This window comes from Anabas testudineus, chromosome 16 (assembly GCF_900324465.2).
Source record: "Anabas testudineus chromosome 16, fAnaTes1.2, whole genome shotgun sequence".
NCBI lineage: Eukaryota > Metazoa > Chordata > Actinopteri > Anabantiformes > Anabantidae > Anabas > Anabas testudineus.
This window is the reverse complement of record NC_046625.1, coordinates 19,577,342-19,595,271: the sequence shown is the minus strand read 5'-3', so window position 1 is coordinate 19,595,271 and position 17,930 is coordinate 19,577,342. Positions and strand designations below refer to the sequence as shown.

The window sequence follows — 17,930 nt, the reverse complement described above, 5'->3', positions numbered from 1 at the left end:
CTAGGATCAGCAAAAAAGTAGACTTCACGGCCAGTGCTCACTGTCTGAGAAGCCAGAGTCCCTGTTATAGATGGGTTCTAATGGCTCTTGTTCAGGCGGGTCAGGAAAGACCTGGGCCCAGTGGCGCTGGGCTTGTACCCTCTGAATGGACACTCTGTGCGTCTTAGGGTGGAGCAGAAGGAGGAGTAGGGGCTCTAGGACGCGAGCAATGTCATGTCTTTGAAGGACTTGATTCAACCATGCCCGACCAACCGCACTGGTGCATGGATCCCAATAACTCAGGCTGTCGAGCATGATGAAAAGAGACCTGAAGGACAGTGTGAAAGACACAAAATCAAAGATAAGGCAATGGATTATTTCAAAAAAAAAAAAAATCTGCATCATTTCCATGTGAACAACACATACAGTGAGGGAAAAAATTATTTGAACCCCAGCTGATTTTGTAAGTTTGCCCACTAACAAAGAAATGATCAGTCTATAATTTCAATGGTAGGTGTATTTGAACAGTGAGACACAACAATGACAAAAAAAATCCAGAAAAATGCGTTTCAAAAAGAGTTATAAATTAATTTGCATTTCCACGAAGGAAAGAAGTATTTGATCCCTTCGAAAAACGTGCTTTAGTACTTGGTGGCAAAACCTTTGTTGGCAATCACAGAGGTCAGCCGTTTCTTGTAGTTGGCCACAAGGTTTGCACACATCTCAGGGGGGATTTTGGCCCACTCCTCTTTGCAGATCCTCTCCAATGTTTGGCAACTCGAACCTTCAGCTCCCTCCACAGATTTTCTATGGGATTAAGGTCTGGAGACTGACTAGGCCACTCCATGACCTTAATATGCTTCTTCTTGAGCCAGTCATTTGTTGCCTTAGCCGTGTGTTTTGGATCATTGTCATGCTGGAGTACCCAACCACGACCCTTTTCAATGCCCTGACTGAGGGAAGGAGGTTCTCACCCAACATTTGACGGTACATGGCCCCATCCATCCTCCCTTTGATGCGGTGCAATTGTCCTGTCCCCTTGGCAGAAAAATACCCCCAAAGCATAATGTTTCCACCTCCATATTTGACAGTGGGGATGGTGTTTTTGGAGTCATAGGCAGCCTTCCTCCTCCTCCAAACACAGCGAGTTGAGTTGATGCCAAAGAGCTCGATTTTGGTCTTATCTGACCACAACACTTTCACCCAGTCTTCCTCTGAATCAGTCAGATGTTCAGTGGCAAACTTCAAACGGGCCTGTAGATGGGCTTTCTTGAGCAGGGGGACCTTCCGGGCACAGCAGGATTTCAGTCCTTCACGGCGTAGTGTGTTACCAACTGTTTTTTTGGTGACTATGGTCCCAGCTGCCTTGAGATCATTGACAAGTTCCTCCCGAGTGGTTCTTGGCTGATTCCTCACCGTTCTCATTATCATTGAAACTCCACGAGGTGAGATCTTGCATGGAGCTCCAGACCAAGGGAGATTGGCAGTTAATTTATGTTTCTTCCATTTGCGAATAATTGCACCAACTGTTGTCACCTTCTCACCCAGCTGCTTGGCAATGGTCTTGTAGCCCATTCCAGCCTTGTGTAGGTCCACAATCTTGTCCCTAACATCCTTGGAAAGCTCTTTGGTCTTGGCCATGGTGAAGAGTTTGGAATCTGGATTGATTGATTGCTTCTGTGGACAGGTCTCTTTTATACAGGTAACGAGCTGAGAGGGCCAATGTCAGCTCGTTACCTGTATAAGATCCACCTGGGAGCTAGAGATCTTGCTGACGGATAGGGGATCAAATACTTATTTCCTTCATGGAAATGCAAATTAATTTATAACTCTTTTTGAAACGCATTTTTCTGGATTTTTTTTGTCATTGTTGTGTCTCACTGTTCAAATAAACCTACCATTGAAATTATAGCCTGATCATTTCTTTGTTAGTGGGCAAACTTACAAAATCAGCTGGGGTTCAAATAATTTTTTCCCTCACCGTATGTTGTCAGGGATATTCAAACATACCTGTCAAAGGTGCGACTAAAAGGAGAGGACTTGGTGATGTTCAAATCTCGTGTTAAATGCCACAGCACCAAGAACTTTACATGTGCCTCCAGTCGAATTCTCTGCAAGAAAAAGGGGCTTCAGCTTGGAGAGTTTTTGTATCTGCAGACAAAATGAGCAACTGTGTGTGTGGATATTGCCTGAGAGGTCATGTGTCCACCTTGTCTCTGTGCATGAGCTGCTGGCTGATCACATCCTCACAGATGCTGGAGGACGGCACCAGGTTGTGGAGCTGGTAGAAGAGCTCTACACTGCGTTGATGGTGCTGAGGTGTTCCTTCACTCAGCTGGTCCCACAGAATTAGAGCCACACTCTGCGCAAAAAATTTGAGATTTCAAAAACATGAAAAAATGAAGACCAACAATAGTTCCACTGCAGCCTGAAAAAAAATCCCTACCTTAAAGAAATCCGTCTTGTCAGCGATGTACTTTAGAATTCCCTGAGTGAGTGGTGGTCTGATGACAACAGCTACTCGACCCTGGCTCGGGCTCATGGTCTGGGTAGACTCAGAATTACCACTAGATGCCACACTTTCAGCGGTCACCATGGCAACTGACTGCGTGAGTCCCACTAGATCCATGAGCAGGGAAATGGCAGTACCCTGCAGACTGAAGTCACTGGCCAGGCAGCATGCATCCATCAGGGTCTGCAGCCACAATGGCAGGTGGACTGTGTGGAAAAAGAAGGGATATAAAGGAATTAAAGGTGGTGCGCTTTGATATTCTAGTCAGAAGTTTTTGTGTCTTTAAAGAAGTTTAGCATGTCTGCACACTCCCCTTTTCTCAAATTACCAAGGAAACTGTGCAAAGTGAAAGTACTTGCTACAATAAAGAGGTTTCAATACTTCCTTTTTTCAGACTTTTGGTTCTTACCAAAGTGCTCTTCCTGTGTGGGTGAGGATTTGACATTACCCTCTGCAATATAGACAGGGAAACTGGAGCATTCTAGGAAGAGCTGGCAGGCAGCAGTGAAGGCTGCTACACACTCCTTCTGGATCCACCCAGGACTGGAATATGACTCCATATGATCATTGTGCTTGGATCCCTCTGAAACCAGGGACCCCGACTGCATGACATCATTTCTCTCACCCTTAGGTCTGTCCACATGCCCAGGGGTAATATACAATATGATGAGGCGAGAAAGAAATTGCTGAAAGTGCTCCAGGCAACACTGCATAACTGGTTTGTCCATAGGTTTAGTCTGACATGGCCCTGATGAGCGACAACCCGTTCTGACCAGGTGGGGCTGGGGGGCTCGTCCTGCCTCCTCTTGGCCATCTCCCTGGTACTGGACAAAGTCTGAGAAACCACTTTCTGAGGAACGACTGCTGGGAGGATTTTCTCCATCCTCAAACACTTCTCTATTATCAGGTAGCTCCAGAGTAGTGGGAAGGGCCTGCAGGAAGAGACAGGTGGTAAAAGAACATTTCAGCAAACAGTGGAACAGACAGAGCTTCATTTCACTGAAAAAACAGTAGGCAAGGAAACATTTAAGTGCAAATTCCTTCCAGCTTCTTTTGCAATGTTATGAAGTACCTTAAATTGTCTCAATAACAAAAGTTCAATCTACAATTTAATCTATAAAAATTTAATTTCCAAGAAATGTAATGTTATATCGGGCTGAAACGATTCCTTGAGAAACTCACTATGACTATGTGACTACGAAAAATTCTCAATGCAAATTCTTTGTCTCAATGTTTTATTTAATCCAACTCATCCAGGCTGTTTAGCCTGCAGACTCAATGAGTTTTAAAATCTTGAGTGACTATACAACATGTGTTTAACTACTTTATGTGTAGTGAATTGTTTGTTTTGTTCTGGCAGCAAGCTTTGCTATGTTCATCATATCACAAAGCCTCCGAAAAGACAGTACAGTCTGACATTGTCATTGACATGTCTAAGCTGCAGATTATTTACTCAATTACTAAAATAATAGATAGTACTAGTATAGAATAATATACTGATACTGCAGTATACAATTACTGTGACAATGAGAAAATACTTTTTTTTTTTTCCATGCCCAAATATTTACTTATTGACTGTTTCATAAAGCCTGTATCAATAGCTGTTGGGTGTGACCTGAGGGACTTTTCAGCCTTTAAGCCTGGGAACCTGAGGGCTACCAGGAATACACGTTGACTGAGGCACTCTAGAGCCTGGACTCAGATGGCACATCGGCTACCACGATCTCCATATGCCCCTCAGGGTGGGGATAGGGTGTTCCACTCTGATGGATGCGGCTCACCCAGCGGACATCACAAGCTGGTCTACTCCTCTTTTTCCTCAGAGGAGAGAAGCAAGCTGGGCTCAGCTGTTGATTAACTATCTTCTCTTTTTCTACTTAACCCTCATGGGCCAACTGCTATCTTTCCAGCCCCTAACTGAGCATTAGACTGACTGAACTTCAAACTATGCCTCAATGAACTCTTAAACACTTAAACAACCAGGTTGCTGGACAGGCAAAAGGGGAGGCATTTGTTTGAAACAAGCCTTCAAATGCCTTCTGTTGAGGGAGTGTGGGATTGCTGGGTCACCCAGCCAATTGCAGTACAAACCAGAAAGCTGGCAGGAAAAACCAAGTGGGTAAAGGGGCCCTGTTCAGGGACCAGGGCACACTGTCGGAGCATAGACTGTCTTTGGACGATAACTTGTAAAGGAAGTGGGTCAAGCGAGCTAAATTGGGGTTTACACTTCTTTAGTTAGCAACAGGGTCTATGTTTTAATCAAAACATTTTTGAAGCAGCACAGACAGAATTATCAGTAGTCAATGTTTTTAGCAGTGGTATCACTTTTAACGCGTACCTTGACAGACCACTAAAGCAGAGAGGTACTCTGATCAGGACGGAAGGGGTTAGAATATATGATCCCAAATAGCAACTTGTCAATTTTTATCAGTTTCTGATTAACAGCATTAACCTTTTATGAAACACTTTTCCTCACCCTTTGGTCCTCTTTGTCTCTGCTCTTCTCCTTTGCTGAGTTTGAGGAGTTGCCCATAGAGCTGGAGAGGCCCTGAGCGTGAGGGCCTGCGGGCAGAGCCAAGGGAGACACTAGGGGTGGCTGCACTTTGCTAAGGATCTTGGAGCAGAGACGAAGGCAGTGGGTGAGCTCCCCGAGGGCCAGGGACTGCAGGTGACAGGTCAGAGCTGCCACCATCCGCAGCAGCAGCTGAGGGAGATGCTCTGTCTGGATCTCTATGTATGTCTCCTGGAAATGTCAGAAGAGGAAATGAAGACTTCAAAGTGCAATTAATGGATAGTTAGGAGGAGGCGAGCATGATAATAAGTAGTACTGTATTAAGTTTAGAAGCTCTCAGTTTTCACAGTGATTTATGTTATACAGTTTGCTTACGTTTTAATAAACAGCTGCATGAATATTATAATAATAATTTATATTGTCTAGGTATTACAATACAACTACCTGAGATACTGAATTATAGGAACAATCAGTTTCATTTATGCAGTCTTACTGTTATACATTAAATTTTATCTTAAAGACGATGACGTTATTTTACACATTTCTAGTCATTAGCTTAATTTGAATGATATTTCACTGGTAGTTGTCTCCTAAATTAATTAATTTAGGTTAGTTAATAGTTGAATATTTCTATTTATGTTTTAGTCTTTAAATAAAAAGAGGCTCAGCATATTTAGATTGATAATTACAGACTGAAGTGTACAGAGCCTTCTTTTCTCTATATTTAGTTTTTATGGCCTTCTTGCACTGTAGCATTGCATGGTGAATGTGATGATGTCGCTGTAAGTTCTTCTAAGCAAAACATACTTCAATGAAACAAAAATGAGCAAAAACATATTGACAAAAATAATAAAATCAGCATTAAAATATGTATCATATTTCTTACAAATATGTAAGCACCAATAGAATATAACTGCATGCCTGCTTAATATAATGCACATACACACTGGGCAGAGATTTCATTTTCACAAGATCCACACCAAACAGCCAAACAGGGTAAGTTTTCACCACATGTAATGACTGTTATAATCCCAGTTTTCTCTTGGGATCATGTTCATTTTTTTGCATTAAAATGTTATGATAAGGCAGTCATTCTGAAATGATTAGTCAAAGCAGGGGACAAACAAGATGGCCTGAGGGATGTTGGCAGGACATTGCAGAAATGTTATCGTAGCCTCAGTGAAGCAGGGTGAGGTGAAAAAGCAGGAAAGAGCAGTACTTTACCTGGCAGATTACCCTCATGCTTCTAGTAGGCTTCAAGGAGAAAGAGCAGATAGTTTGAACAGACAGGAGCAAGCAGAGCACAGGCCACACTTTGCAGAAACACACCTGCGCACACACGCACACACACACACACGCTCTATCAAACTTCCAATCACAAGATTCTCTCTCTCACTTTTCTCTTTCCAGCATGCACACACACACGCTCGCTACAAGCATTTTAACAGGGTAATAAGAGAATGGAGGATTTCCAAACTATTCAGATTGGAAATACTGTACAGACAAGCATATTTCTAAGAGGATGCAAACAATATACTGGACAGGGAAACCTGTGTGTGGACTGTATACACATACAGACATCAAACAGACAGGAGGTGCACACACCCTGATGGTGGCCATAACATCCCAAAACTGGACACTGAAATTGATTTGGATGGACAATATGACAACATGGACACTAAAAGGTATTTGTACTGAACATATTTGATTTGAGAATGGTGAGTGAGTCAAAACAGAGAGGCAGTAGGAGATAAAAAAAGAAAGCCTAAGCACAGGAAGGGAACAAGGCACTGCAGAAGAGGAAACAGAAATTATGTAATGGACAGGTATTTAAAAAAAGATTGGGAAAAGGAAAATGAACAGAAATAATGTGTACTAAGAAAGACAAAAGCCCAGAAATAAAAATAGAAATAAACAAAAAACTAGGAGTAAAAAATTAATGTGTAAGGATAGAAGAGAATAGTTGAACTGGAAAAGAAAGATTGTGGAGGTAGCAAAGATAGAGGAATAAAGACAAAACTGAAGATAGACTGGAAGAAGAAAGCAAAGATAAAGAAGCAGTGACATATGAAAGACAGACAGACAGACAGACAGGCAGACAGAACCAATAGAAAGAAAGAACGAAAGACAGAATGAAAGACAGAAAGAAAGAACGACAGAACAAAAGAGAGAGAAAAACAGAAAAAAAGAAAGGCAGACAGACAGAAAGAACAAAAGATGGACAGACTGAAAGACAAAACGAAAGAAAGACAGAAAAAGACAAAACGAAAGAAAGACAGAAAAAGACAAAACGAAAGAAAGACAGACAAACAGAAATAAAGACACCTCACCAGGGAAACTATATCCAGCAGGAAATCGACCAGCTGACAGAACTCCATTAATGACAGCTCTGCGGGATCCAAGCTCCCACAATGCCGTTGTGCATCTGTGGTGCTGTTCACAGTCCTCCTGCAACATACAATTGATCCTGTTAAGTAATCTAGAGTTAACAGTAAACCTTCGTTTGATTATGTACATCTGTGAATGCCCCTCAGCTGATGTCAGAAATCTAAGTCAAGAGTATTAACAAACACTGTGGCAAGAAAAAGTATGTGAATCTTTTTGAAATGTTGTGATTTTCTCCTTTAATTTCTCATAAAAGATCTGAAAAGTTCTGATCTTCATCTCAGTCAAGAAGAATAACAAATATGATGTGCCTAAAATAACACAGAAGTCTGGACTAATGAACACATGTGTTAGCCAGTTCCAATGATGCCTTCAAATCTTTAGCTGTCACTCATAGTTGTTGCTTTACCTAGTGTTACCTTGTGTTCTTGGGGTCATTTTGATTTGCCGCTGACTTCTTGATAGTGCAGCCACAGTCCCAAAGTGTCTCCAATTGTAGATTGTTTACCTAACTGTAGACTGTAAAGTAGCTCTAGTCCATACCCTCAAAACTATTTTCTTCTTGATTCCAATTAGCTTTTTGGAGGTCATTATTATTATTACTATTATTATATTAATACTCTTGACTTGGGTGAAGATCCGATCACATTTTATGACAAATTAATGCAGAACACCATGGAATTCCAAAGGGTTCACATACTTGTGACTTATACGGTACCGGGAACAGTTTCTGTTTGAACACAGCAATAATAATAATAATAATCATCATCTTAAATTACTATTATTGCTATTATTATTTTTATTAAATAAAAATAATAAAAATATGTGGGACCAAAACTGTTCCAATCAGAAAGCTTTACAGGGCACCAGTTGAAACCTCAAGGTTTCATTCTTTTTCTTCATTACCAGATAGAAAGGCACAAAGCTTCATAAGAATCAATCTGCCCACCTCTAAACATTTAACCTTACAAACCTGCAGCACTCCTCAAACCAGCGAGCGATGTAGTCCCACATGTAGTATGGCTCAAAGGAGTTGAACAGGAGATTGGCTGTTTTAATCAGTTCTGCCGTCTTCTTGTTTTCTCGTAGTTTACTAAGAATGATTCAGAAAGCAAAATTAATATTGGTAAAATAGCATTTTAAATTTCCCCAACACATTATAAACTTAAGTGTACTGTAGGCTTTTTGTAATAGTTATGACAGTTATTCTATTAAAATTACCAAATATTTTAAGAATATCCATTTATAACTCCAAAACCTACACACATGATGGAATGTACACTTTTTTATGTATGTTTTACATAAAAATGTGTGTCTGCTGGCTATTAATCTTTGTATTGTCACTCTCATATGTTGCAATTTTACGACTTTATATGCAATTGCTATTGAATATGCTATTCAGCTGGTTTTATTTTTTTCTTTGATAATGCAACAACTAAACTTTAATGATAGCTTATATGTGATGCATTCAGGCCACAAACAGGCAAGTCGTGGACTGACCTGCTGAGGTGTGTGTGGTCTTTGCTGAACGGACTCTGGTTTTGGAGGTCCAACTCCGTTCGGCACTGTGTGTGTAGAGTTCGAAATACCTCAATCAAAACATCCTCTAGGATTGCAGGACCTGGAAAGAAACACACAGATAGACTCATAGATCTGTATCTACACAGTGAGGTCACAAAAAGTGGTTATGTATTAAATACAGTTTATATCAAAGTATTCTAGAGTGACATGTATCCTAATTACAACAAATCTTAATATTGGGTTAAAACTAGTTACCAAGCTCTGGTTTGTCCAACAGACTTATAAGGATGCGAAATGGCTTGAGGTCATGCATAAGGATACTCTCCTCTTCCCCACCTCTGGCCTTGCCCTGCAAGATCCCCACCATTGCCTGAAAACACACAGACACACACACAGACACACACACAGACACACACAGACACACACAGACACACACACAGACACACACACAGACACACACACAGACACACACACAGACACACACAGACACACACATACCAGAGATCAGAGAATATCTGTAAACCCCAGAGACCCTTTTGACACAGCAGAGGACAAATTTATTTACTTTTGATTTTTTTTTTTTTTTTTTTTTTTTTTTAACATTCTGCTTGCTATAATTACTATATTTATATAATGGCCCATGTTGCAAACCAGAGTACCACATTTTATGCCAGGAGGGCCAGTGCTGTTTTGTGTGACAGGACAGATTACACAAGTGTGCCTATGTGCATACAGTAAGAGTCGTTGGGAAAACCGGGGGCTGTCTTCAAAGGACAGGCTGTTGGGAATAGGAAAGGCGAGCAGGACATATATGCAAACCCCAAACAGGATATGAAAGGAGAAAGATTAAAGTGGTTTTTGAAATTCTAAAAACAAGTAGCATTTTTAATTGGTGACCCATATTTGCAATTTTCTTGAAACCTCACCTGGACCAACATGTCCTTAGAGAACGTGTTGAAGTAGTGGCTGGCATGCTCCTCCGGGTTGCTCTGTCGAGTGCTGCGGGGGCCTATTATCACCCCGTTGTTGTCAAAGCCTTCAAAGAACATTGAGAGAAATCAGTCATATTTCAGTCACAGTAATGAAAAAATGGATTATGGAAAAATCACTCGAGCATGACTTAATATTTTTAAAGGTAAAATAGTTCACAAGACAAAATACCATACCATGAACTTCCATTCACTGTGAAAGAAAGATACTGAATTTCCACAACCTTGACTGGTAGAACTATTTCTGGTTTAGAAAGAAATAGTGTATCTAAAAAGTACAACCCTAACCATTAGTATATCCTGCTATTCTTATCTTTAATGGAGAACCAGGCATGTGAAGTATTCTAATGTTGTTCCTTAGCAGAGGAAACACTTACCAGAATGATTGTCCACAGTGAATTGCAAACAAGAGAAAATAAAGTAAGACAATGACCATAGCTGACATTAGCTTACTGTATGTTCTACTGCTCATAAAAAGTATAACTGCACAAAAGCATGGATATACACAGTGGACATGTGTAAGAAAATGACAACAAACCAATGGGCCTCATTAACCAATGATGTTCCCAGGTTTTTTCTTAAATTTGTTCTTAGAAAAATCTCTGTTCACGTTTATCTACGTTGCATAATAAGAAGATAATGTTGGCGAATGTCAGAATCTTTCTGAAAACTGTGAAAATAGTTGGTGAATGAGGCTCAGTGTGTCTGTAGGTTCATAAGGTTCATACATCATGGTTCCCACCATGGTCCACGTAAACTCAGATTTCAACTGGGCATAATCATGTTTTTTTGCCTTTTTATGCCAATGTGATAAACAATCAAGTTTGTACAACACGTTAATGAATGAATTGGACATATTTATTGGGTTCTTGTTAAGTTTTCCAGTTGCTTTTCTTTCCACCGTCAGGAAACTAGAAACACACCTCTCTAATTCTACAATGTTCCAGACGTTACATAATGAATGGGAACCCTGATATCATATTTCTGAGTAACAATAATGTGTCTGTGTGTGTATATATCACACCCAATAGCCAGGCGTAGAGTCTGCGGTTGAGGGACATGTCTCTTCTCAAGACCACATGCAAAGCTGCTGACAGGATCCGGATCATGTCAGGCCGAGTAGCCTAAATACAACAGAACTGATCAGAACATATGCGGCTGTTTTGTTATTCCTCTCTTTCTGTCACACGCACAGATTATGAGCAAGGACCTAGACATTAGATAAGAGCTGCATCCCCAACATGACAGATCCAGAAATGTTTTGAGGTGAAGGATTTAACAAGCAGCCAGGACAAGTCACCACTGTGCCTGGCTGTCTAAATGACAACACTGTGGTCACACACATACACACACACACACACACGTACAAAAGCACAAAAAGCTATGAAATAAAACAGCTATGCTAGTTTTAACAGTGATTAACTTTGTATATCAATTTCATTAGATAGTTATTTTGATCTAATGCAAATACATCAGGCAGTTAGAAACATATCATTATCATCTACTCAGTTCTGTAATTTCAGCCAGACCTCACACACATACAGTTCATACAGCTTTGTCTACCTGGCTCATGTGGAAGGGGAAGCAGAAGAGGATCAGGTCCAGGGTGCTCCTCTGCACCAACACACTGGAGTCCTGGACTGAGGTACTCACTGCCTCCACCTGGTGAGTACAGAGACAAACAGATCGTCTAGTTTTTTCTTACATTTGCTTAAAAAAAAAAAAAAAAAAAAAAAAAAAAAGTTAGGATCCACGATACGTTTTTAAAATGGCAGATTTACTCACACTTTAGTTCTTACATTGAAGAATCCTTAGATGAACGCATGTTTTGGTTGTTCCTATTTAGCACTGTGAAATGTCCCAGTAAGCCAGTTGGCCTGAAACTCGTCTTTGTACTATTGCTTCGTTTTTGCAACTTTGCCATACCTGTCTGAATATCCTGAGGAGGAACTTTAACACTGATCACTTACACTTTTGTTTGCACTAGTCCTTTCGGACTCCTGTGTTTGTTTTACCGGCATCTTCAACCTTGGTTGATATACATTTAAGTTTTAGTTTTTGTGGCCAGTTTTTGCATACGCTCACGTTAAAGGGTCATAATCTACTAGAGAGAGGGGACAGAGTGTGGTGAGCGTCATTATTTAAAATCTATATCTATCTATAAATGTCTGCAGGAACTTAGGGTTAGGAGTTTAGGAGTTATATTTGCAGGAATCATTCCAATTATGTGCAATAGTCACAATCCTGCACAGACATTCAGGCTCTAAAGAGTGGTATGTAGTCTGCACGGATTTTGTTCTTATCTATGCAACATCTAAAAATGTCTGGTTATGGACACTTCGTGAATGAGGCCTAAACACTGATAAACCTGTGTGGTGTGTTGATAATCAACCATGCCAGTTTCTTTGATCATATACAGTTGCAGGAAAAACTAAGTGAATTATTTGTTCTTGCCAAATAATTCTATCTTTGTATCTTTGTTTCATCTGTCTACAAGACATTTTCCCAGTAGTGTTGTGGAGTGTCAAGGCGTGCTGCAATGTTTTGTTTGGAGGGCAATGACTTCCTCTGTGGTGTCCTGTCATGTATGCAATGTCTGTTTAATGTTGTTGTTTATGGTTGATTAATGAACAGAGAGGTTAACCAGCTCCAAAAAACCCTTCAAGTCTTTAGCTGTTACTCTAGGGTTCTTTCCGATTCTAGAGTGACAGATGTTGGCATGTTTGTGTTTTATAAGCTTAGAAACAATGTGTTTGTTGATATTTATGACCTAGGTGAACATCAGATCACATTTAATGATAAGTTTAAAACCAGGAAATTGGTTCTTACTTTTTCTTGCAACTGTACATTCATGGCCTAAGTATAAGGACACCCATTTAAACACCAATCATCTGACAAGGGATATTGCTAGAGAGTGTTTATCATGTACCATGAGTTCAATGTCATTGCCCATGACATAGAGCTGGTCTTCCATGGAGAGCTTGCGGTTGAGGTGGAGCAAAACAAAGGACACGCCTGGGAGACGAACAGCAGGGCTGGTCAGTATACTGCCCCACAAGGCACTGTAGAAGGCCGTCTGCTCCACAGCTGCAGCTACCTTCTCCAACAAGGTGTTGGTTCTGTGAAAAACACAGACAGGATACAGTAAATATGATTATTAACTACATGCCAGTATTTCAACTTGTACAACCCTGGCACAGTCCACAAGCCAAAGCTGGGACTGAACAATAAAAATAGCTGTTTAAAGCAGTGACACAATGCATCACCTGTTGCTGACAGTTCGACAACCACTGTGTTTCTAGTCTGTCCAGATCGAGGCACTCATGTACAGACTTAAGTACAACCTCAATCACACAATTCTTTGAAGAAATTTCTGCTTGTTATGATGGGAAATACATATTTATGTTTTTATTTAGGTGTAGTTTCAATGGTGGTAGAATTATTCATTTAAGCATTAGATATTATTGGGTTTTTTTTTTTGTTTCAGTCAGTCAATGGTATTAAAGTCATAATTTGTCATTGTTTATGATTCACTATTTAATGTCACTGGTCTTGCTCTGAACACTGTTTAGGAGACCACTTAGGATTCAATTTCTGCAATGTGCCTCTCTGATCAGGTTGGTCACTGACAGATAAAAAACATGTTAGTAATATGAAATGTTTGTAATTTATAATATCATCCATAACTGTTATCTAACTACAGTCTGTAGAATTATACTTAATTTACTGAACTATGTAATTTTTAGTCAGTTGTTCTTATAATTATTAAAACTTAGGCTATCTTCAGTTAAAACATCCGTCTTGCAGTGACTCATATGTCTCAAATATCATTCATGCAATATTCATACAATTAATTGCTTTCCACAGTATGCTATTAAAAAGCCTCCTAATGTCCGGTTCTAATGTCTGCATGAGCACATCTAAATATCTATCCATCCACATCCTTCCTCAGGTATTTCTTTTTATTTCTGATCCTCTTACCTTTCATAGTACTCAGAACCCTCCTCCAGACCAGGCAATACCCCAGTCAGTAGCCCCTGTAGGCCTGGTTTTAGAGTCTTTCCCAGTGGCAAATAGTAGGTCTCATATAGCCCCAGAAGGACAGGCTTTACGGACATAGCAGCATTGGAGAGTAAAGGGAAGAGCCCCGAGCTGCAGGAATGAAGAAGACATGGATGCTGTTGAGATATTAGCTGAACATTTAGTATCCAAATAATTGTATGTTGTACCACAGTACCTATAAAGAAAGAGGTCTTTCGCAAGCCTCTTGGGGCCAATGATTTTGAAGATGATCTCATAGGTCTCCAAAGCCTTGCGGTGAACCCCGCTGGGAAGGGCAGGATGGAGGCATTGGGCTAGCCGTTTACCTATTGTCAGCTTCTTGGGAACCACTTGGTATTTTGCATTGTTCTGCAAAACCTGCAAAAGGACGCAAAAAATGGTTAAGCATGCTAAAAGAGAAAGAGGCAACCAGAATGTTTGCTGGTACAAGTCAGACAAGACCACAAAATTAGGTGTAAATTGTTTTGATATGTAAACTTATTCAATGCATTGAATAAGTTTACAAACCATATGAATTCATGAACATGAAATGACTGTTAAAATAATAATAAATCAGTGAAAGTCAACTGCTGTTGTATGTAATTGTTGTATGTAATTTTTAAACCAATTACATTAACATTATTTGCATATATACAGCATATACTGTATACACTGCTCAATAAAAATAACACTTTTTATATCAGGGTATGGCGTCAATTTATTAAAACTTCTGGAATATTGGAAATTAACAACAGGTGAACTAGAGGGGCAACAATAAGGCAGTCTCAACTCCTCCAGGATGGCACATACTGCCAGAAGTTTTGCTGTGTCTCCCATCAGTCTCAAGAGCATGGAGGAGTTTCCAGGAGACAGGCATTTACTCTTGTAGAGCTTTGTGCAAGGAGGACAGGATAAGCACTGTCAGAGCCCTACAGAATGACCTCCAGCAGGTCACTGGTGTGAAAGTCTAAACCAAACGATCAGAAACAGACTTCATGAGGGTGGCCTGAGGGCCAGACATCCTCTAGTGGGCCTGATGCTCACTGCTCAGCACCATGGTCTTCGATTGGCATTTGCAATAGAACACTAGAATTGTCAGGTCTGCCACTGGCACCCTGTGCTTTTCACAGATGAGAGCAGTTTCACCCTGAAAGCCCAGCCCACACTGGCCGGATCTAAATCCAATAGAAACACCTCTGGGACATTATGCTTTCAGTCCATCCAACGCTGCCAGGTTGCACCTCAGGTTGCCCTGGCCCAGATCTGGTATCTGAGATATGCCTAGGACACTATCCATCATCTCATTAAGAGCTTGCCTGGGTTTTTTGGGGTGTCATTAAATTCAGCCCTCTCTGGGTTGTGAATTTTTATTTCCATCAAACAGTGTGGCGTCCTTTCATTCCAAACACATCACCCAGGTCAAATTAGTATAAACATGCATTAAGATCTAATGTGTTTTCAAAGAGTTCCTTTAATTTCTTTGAGCAGTGTTGTCGTTTTAATTTTCCCCATCTTCAACATATAATCTAGTGTATTATCTGATTTTTTACCTTGTTGAGTTTACCCAGTGCAGAGATGAGGTCTGCCCACTCACTGGAGTACTCAAAGTTCTTGAGGGCTTTGTCCACTGCTGCCACATAGTTCCTGTATTTGGAGTCACTGAGCAGCTCCACTTCCTCTGCATTCATTCTCCTAGGAGGTTATTTTGCTAATGTAAGACACCCGACACACATATGTACATCACACCTGCAATAAAGAGAGGCAAAAATTCATGGACAATTAGAAAAGATTTCACAGAGATCATGATCTTAACTTTAGTCATTGTCAAGTTAGCCTAAGCTAATCAATGAAAACCAGGGTGTGGCTGGAGTCACTGTAATAGGCAGTGGTAGTAATAAGTAGGAGCAAAGTCTGACATGAGGAGCCATTACAGTCTTTGTTTTGTGTGTTGCCCATCTATTGCATCATAAAATGACCTCTTAAAAAATCTGGAGAGGAAGAGGAGTCATCACCTTTCACACAGAGCTGACTGTGTCACTCCTGTAATGCAGTCTTTCGGAAAAGAATCATTAGAAAGGAATGGCATCCCATACAATAGATTTCTGCATCTGGTAAGAAAGGAGGGTAACGAATGAGGAATATGTTTGGTATTTCTCATCACAAGGTAGTCTGAACAGCCTCGCTGTAAAATGGGCTCTTGTTGGCATCCAGTGGTGCTTTGTCAGCTGAGGGTAGAGTGGCTACCAATAAAAAGGTAATTATTGAGGTTAAGTACATTTTATTCTTTTGTATATAGAGTTTAAATGTAGCCTAATTTGTGAGTCTTAAGAATAGTGCATAGAAAACCTAATATTATTTGTCAATTATTACCACTACTACTATGATTATAACATCAGCATGCTGTAGGACATTTTCAAACTTAAAATGTGATTCATAAGAAAAAATATATTATATGATGCAGCTCAATCATTAACTGTAGTCCAGGTCCACTCCATATTATATCAACTACAAAAACTGGTGTTTTCCAATAGCTAGACAGCTTTATACTAATAGTGCCTCTATCACCACTTGATATCTCTAGGCTGTTCCCATTATTTGAGAGACAATCAGAAAAGAATAGGATATATTACAAGATAATGTATGCACCGACTTGTAACTGAAAGATAAATGCATCTATCCTCTCTGGTGTAACCAGGTGTAAGTGCCAGCTCAATATTGTGCAAGTGCAACGGCCAATTACCAAATTATTTCAAAACTACTGTTAAGTGTTAGATGTTCACAAATAAGTTCATTGCAGGATAAATAAGGCGATGGACTTGGTATGGTAGTGATTTCTGTGTGGCCAGCATCAGAGAGGTAGATGTAAGAAGATGAATGTCCCAGTTCAAGTATGCTAGGAAACCTTATCAGTGAGCCACTACTGATCAATTCATGTTATTAATCACACCTGGGCTTGTGCTGCTGTGACATGTCAACTGCAGCAGAAAGACAGCGAAGCTAGCTAGCTAGACATTGTTGAGTTAAAATCTCGGAGGAATGTAACGTTTGCCAGTAAACTAACTTGTGACAAGTGACAGTTTAGCTGTCGCTGAGCTGGCACTTGAACACATCTCAACACGACTGTCAACAACGGTAACTTAAAGGTGGAGAAGGTGGCAGAGCTACACACACCTGTCGCCCATACAGCTGCCGAATATGTACGAATGTTAATGCTCAATGTGTTCCCTACAACATTTGGGAACACTGGCAAAATGTTAATTTACACATTAATGCCGTTACAGTGTGTGTGGAGTAACGTTACAAGTCAGCTAACGGCTAGCTAGTTACCTTGCTCCTAGCTAGGTGGGATGAGTTCAGCTATCTCACGTACGTGACATCGTATAATGATACAAATCCCATCTGACTGAAAAGCTTTTTTGTTATAGCATCCTTGCCAGCAACTGTCATTCATTAATGTGAACAAACGGCTGACATCGTCAATAACATGGCTAGCAGGCTAGCTAAGCTTAGTAACTTAGCATGTTGTTAAAATGATAGAGAAGCAGGGCCTAGCTCCGATATCAGTCGTTCAGACAAGTCAGGTCCCTTGATAAAAAAAAAGCTTGGAAAGGAGACAATAGGTAACGATAATCTACATATTCTTACTCGTCTCAGTACTGCCCCGCTGGATGTAAATAAACCGTGATGAGCGCATCGGTTTCTTCCAGTAGCAGAGATCCAAAGCGAGACGATTGACAGCTCCCAGACTGCACTGCAGACGAGCTGAACGTCCGACCGCTCTTCCGCCTCTCGGCTGTGTGAAGTCCCCACTTTAACGACAAGGTCCCGCGGAAAAGTTACGACATCACTGCAAAATCAAAACGATGCTTTTCATGTTTCATGTATTCCGTTTTCACCAGTGAGTACATGTACAGCACCATATATGCTGATGTTTTTTTTATGGCTTTATTAAAGTTCACCATGAAACTGAAACAGCTGTGTCTAGTGCACT

The 17,930-nt window shown here is 40.4% G+C and overlaps 1 protein-coding gene across 2 annotated transcripts in view; it reads right to left on the bottom strand.

The window, feature by feature from the left end:
- The window catches only part of dop1a (DOP1 leucine zipper like protein A), a 28,926-nt gene extending 11,112 nt beyond the window's left edge, over positions 1-17,814 (bottom strand). Inside the window, exons 1-19 of one of the 2 annotated variants that reach the window (XM_026371027.1) lie at positions 17,585-17,812; positions 15,952-16,047; positions 15,490-15,685; positions 14,136-14,317; positions 13,880-14,050; positions 12,828-13,017; positions 11,462-11,560; positions 10,923-11,022; positions 9,836-9,945; positions 9,165-9,279; positions 8,889-9,009; positions 8,362-8,481; positions 7,334-7,451; positions 4,968-5,234; positions 2,901-3,423; positions 2,426-2,697; positions 2,189-2,341; positions 1,990-2,090; positions 42-307 (exon numbers count right to left, since the gene is read on the bottom strand). In XM_026371027.1, the coding sequence (XP_026226812.1) occupies positions 42-307; positions 1,990-2,090; positions 2,189-2,341; positions 2,426-2,697; positions 2,901-3,423; positions 4,968-5,234; positions 7,334-7,451; positions 8,362-8,481; positions 8,889-9,009; positions 9,165-9,279; positions 9,836-9,945; positions 10,923-11,022; positions 11,462-11,560; positions 12,828-13,017; positions 13,880-14,050; positions 14,136-14,317; positions 15,490-15,627 (3,046 nt within the window). In that variant the 5' untranslated portion in view covers positions 15,628-15,685; positions 15,952-16,047; positions 17,585-17,812. Of the gene's footprint in view, positions 1-41; positions 308-1,989; positions 2,091-2,188; positions 2,342-2,425; positions 2,698-2,900; positions 3,424-4,967; positions 5,235-7,333; positions 7,452-8,361; positions 8,482-8,888; positions 9,010-9,164; positions 9,280-9,835; positions 9,946-10,922; positions 11,023-11,461; positions 11,561-12,827; positions 13,018-13,879; positions 14,051-14,135; positions 14,318-15,489; positions 15,686-15,951; positions 16,048-17,584 lie in introns of both variants that reach the window. The other variant, XM_026371026.1, reaches the window with a different exon arrangement.
- Between the last annotated feature and the right edge of the window lie 116 nt (positions 17,815-17,930).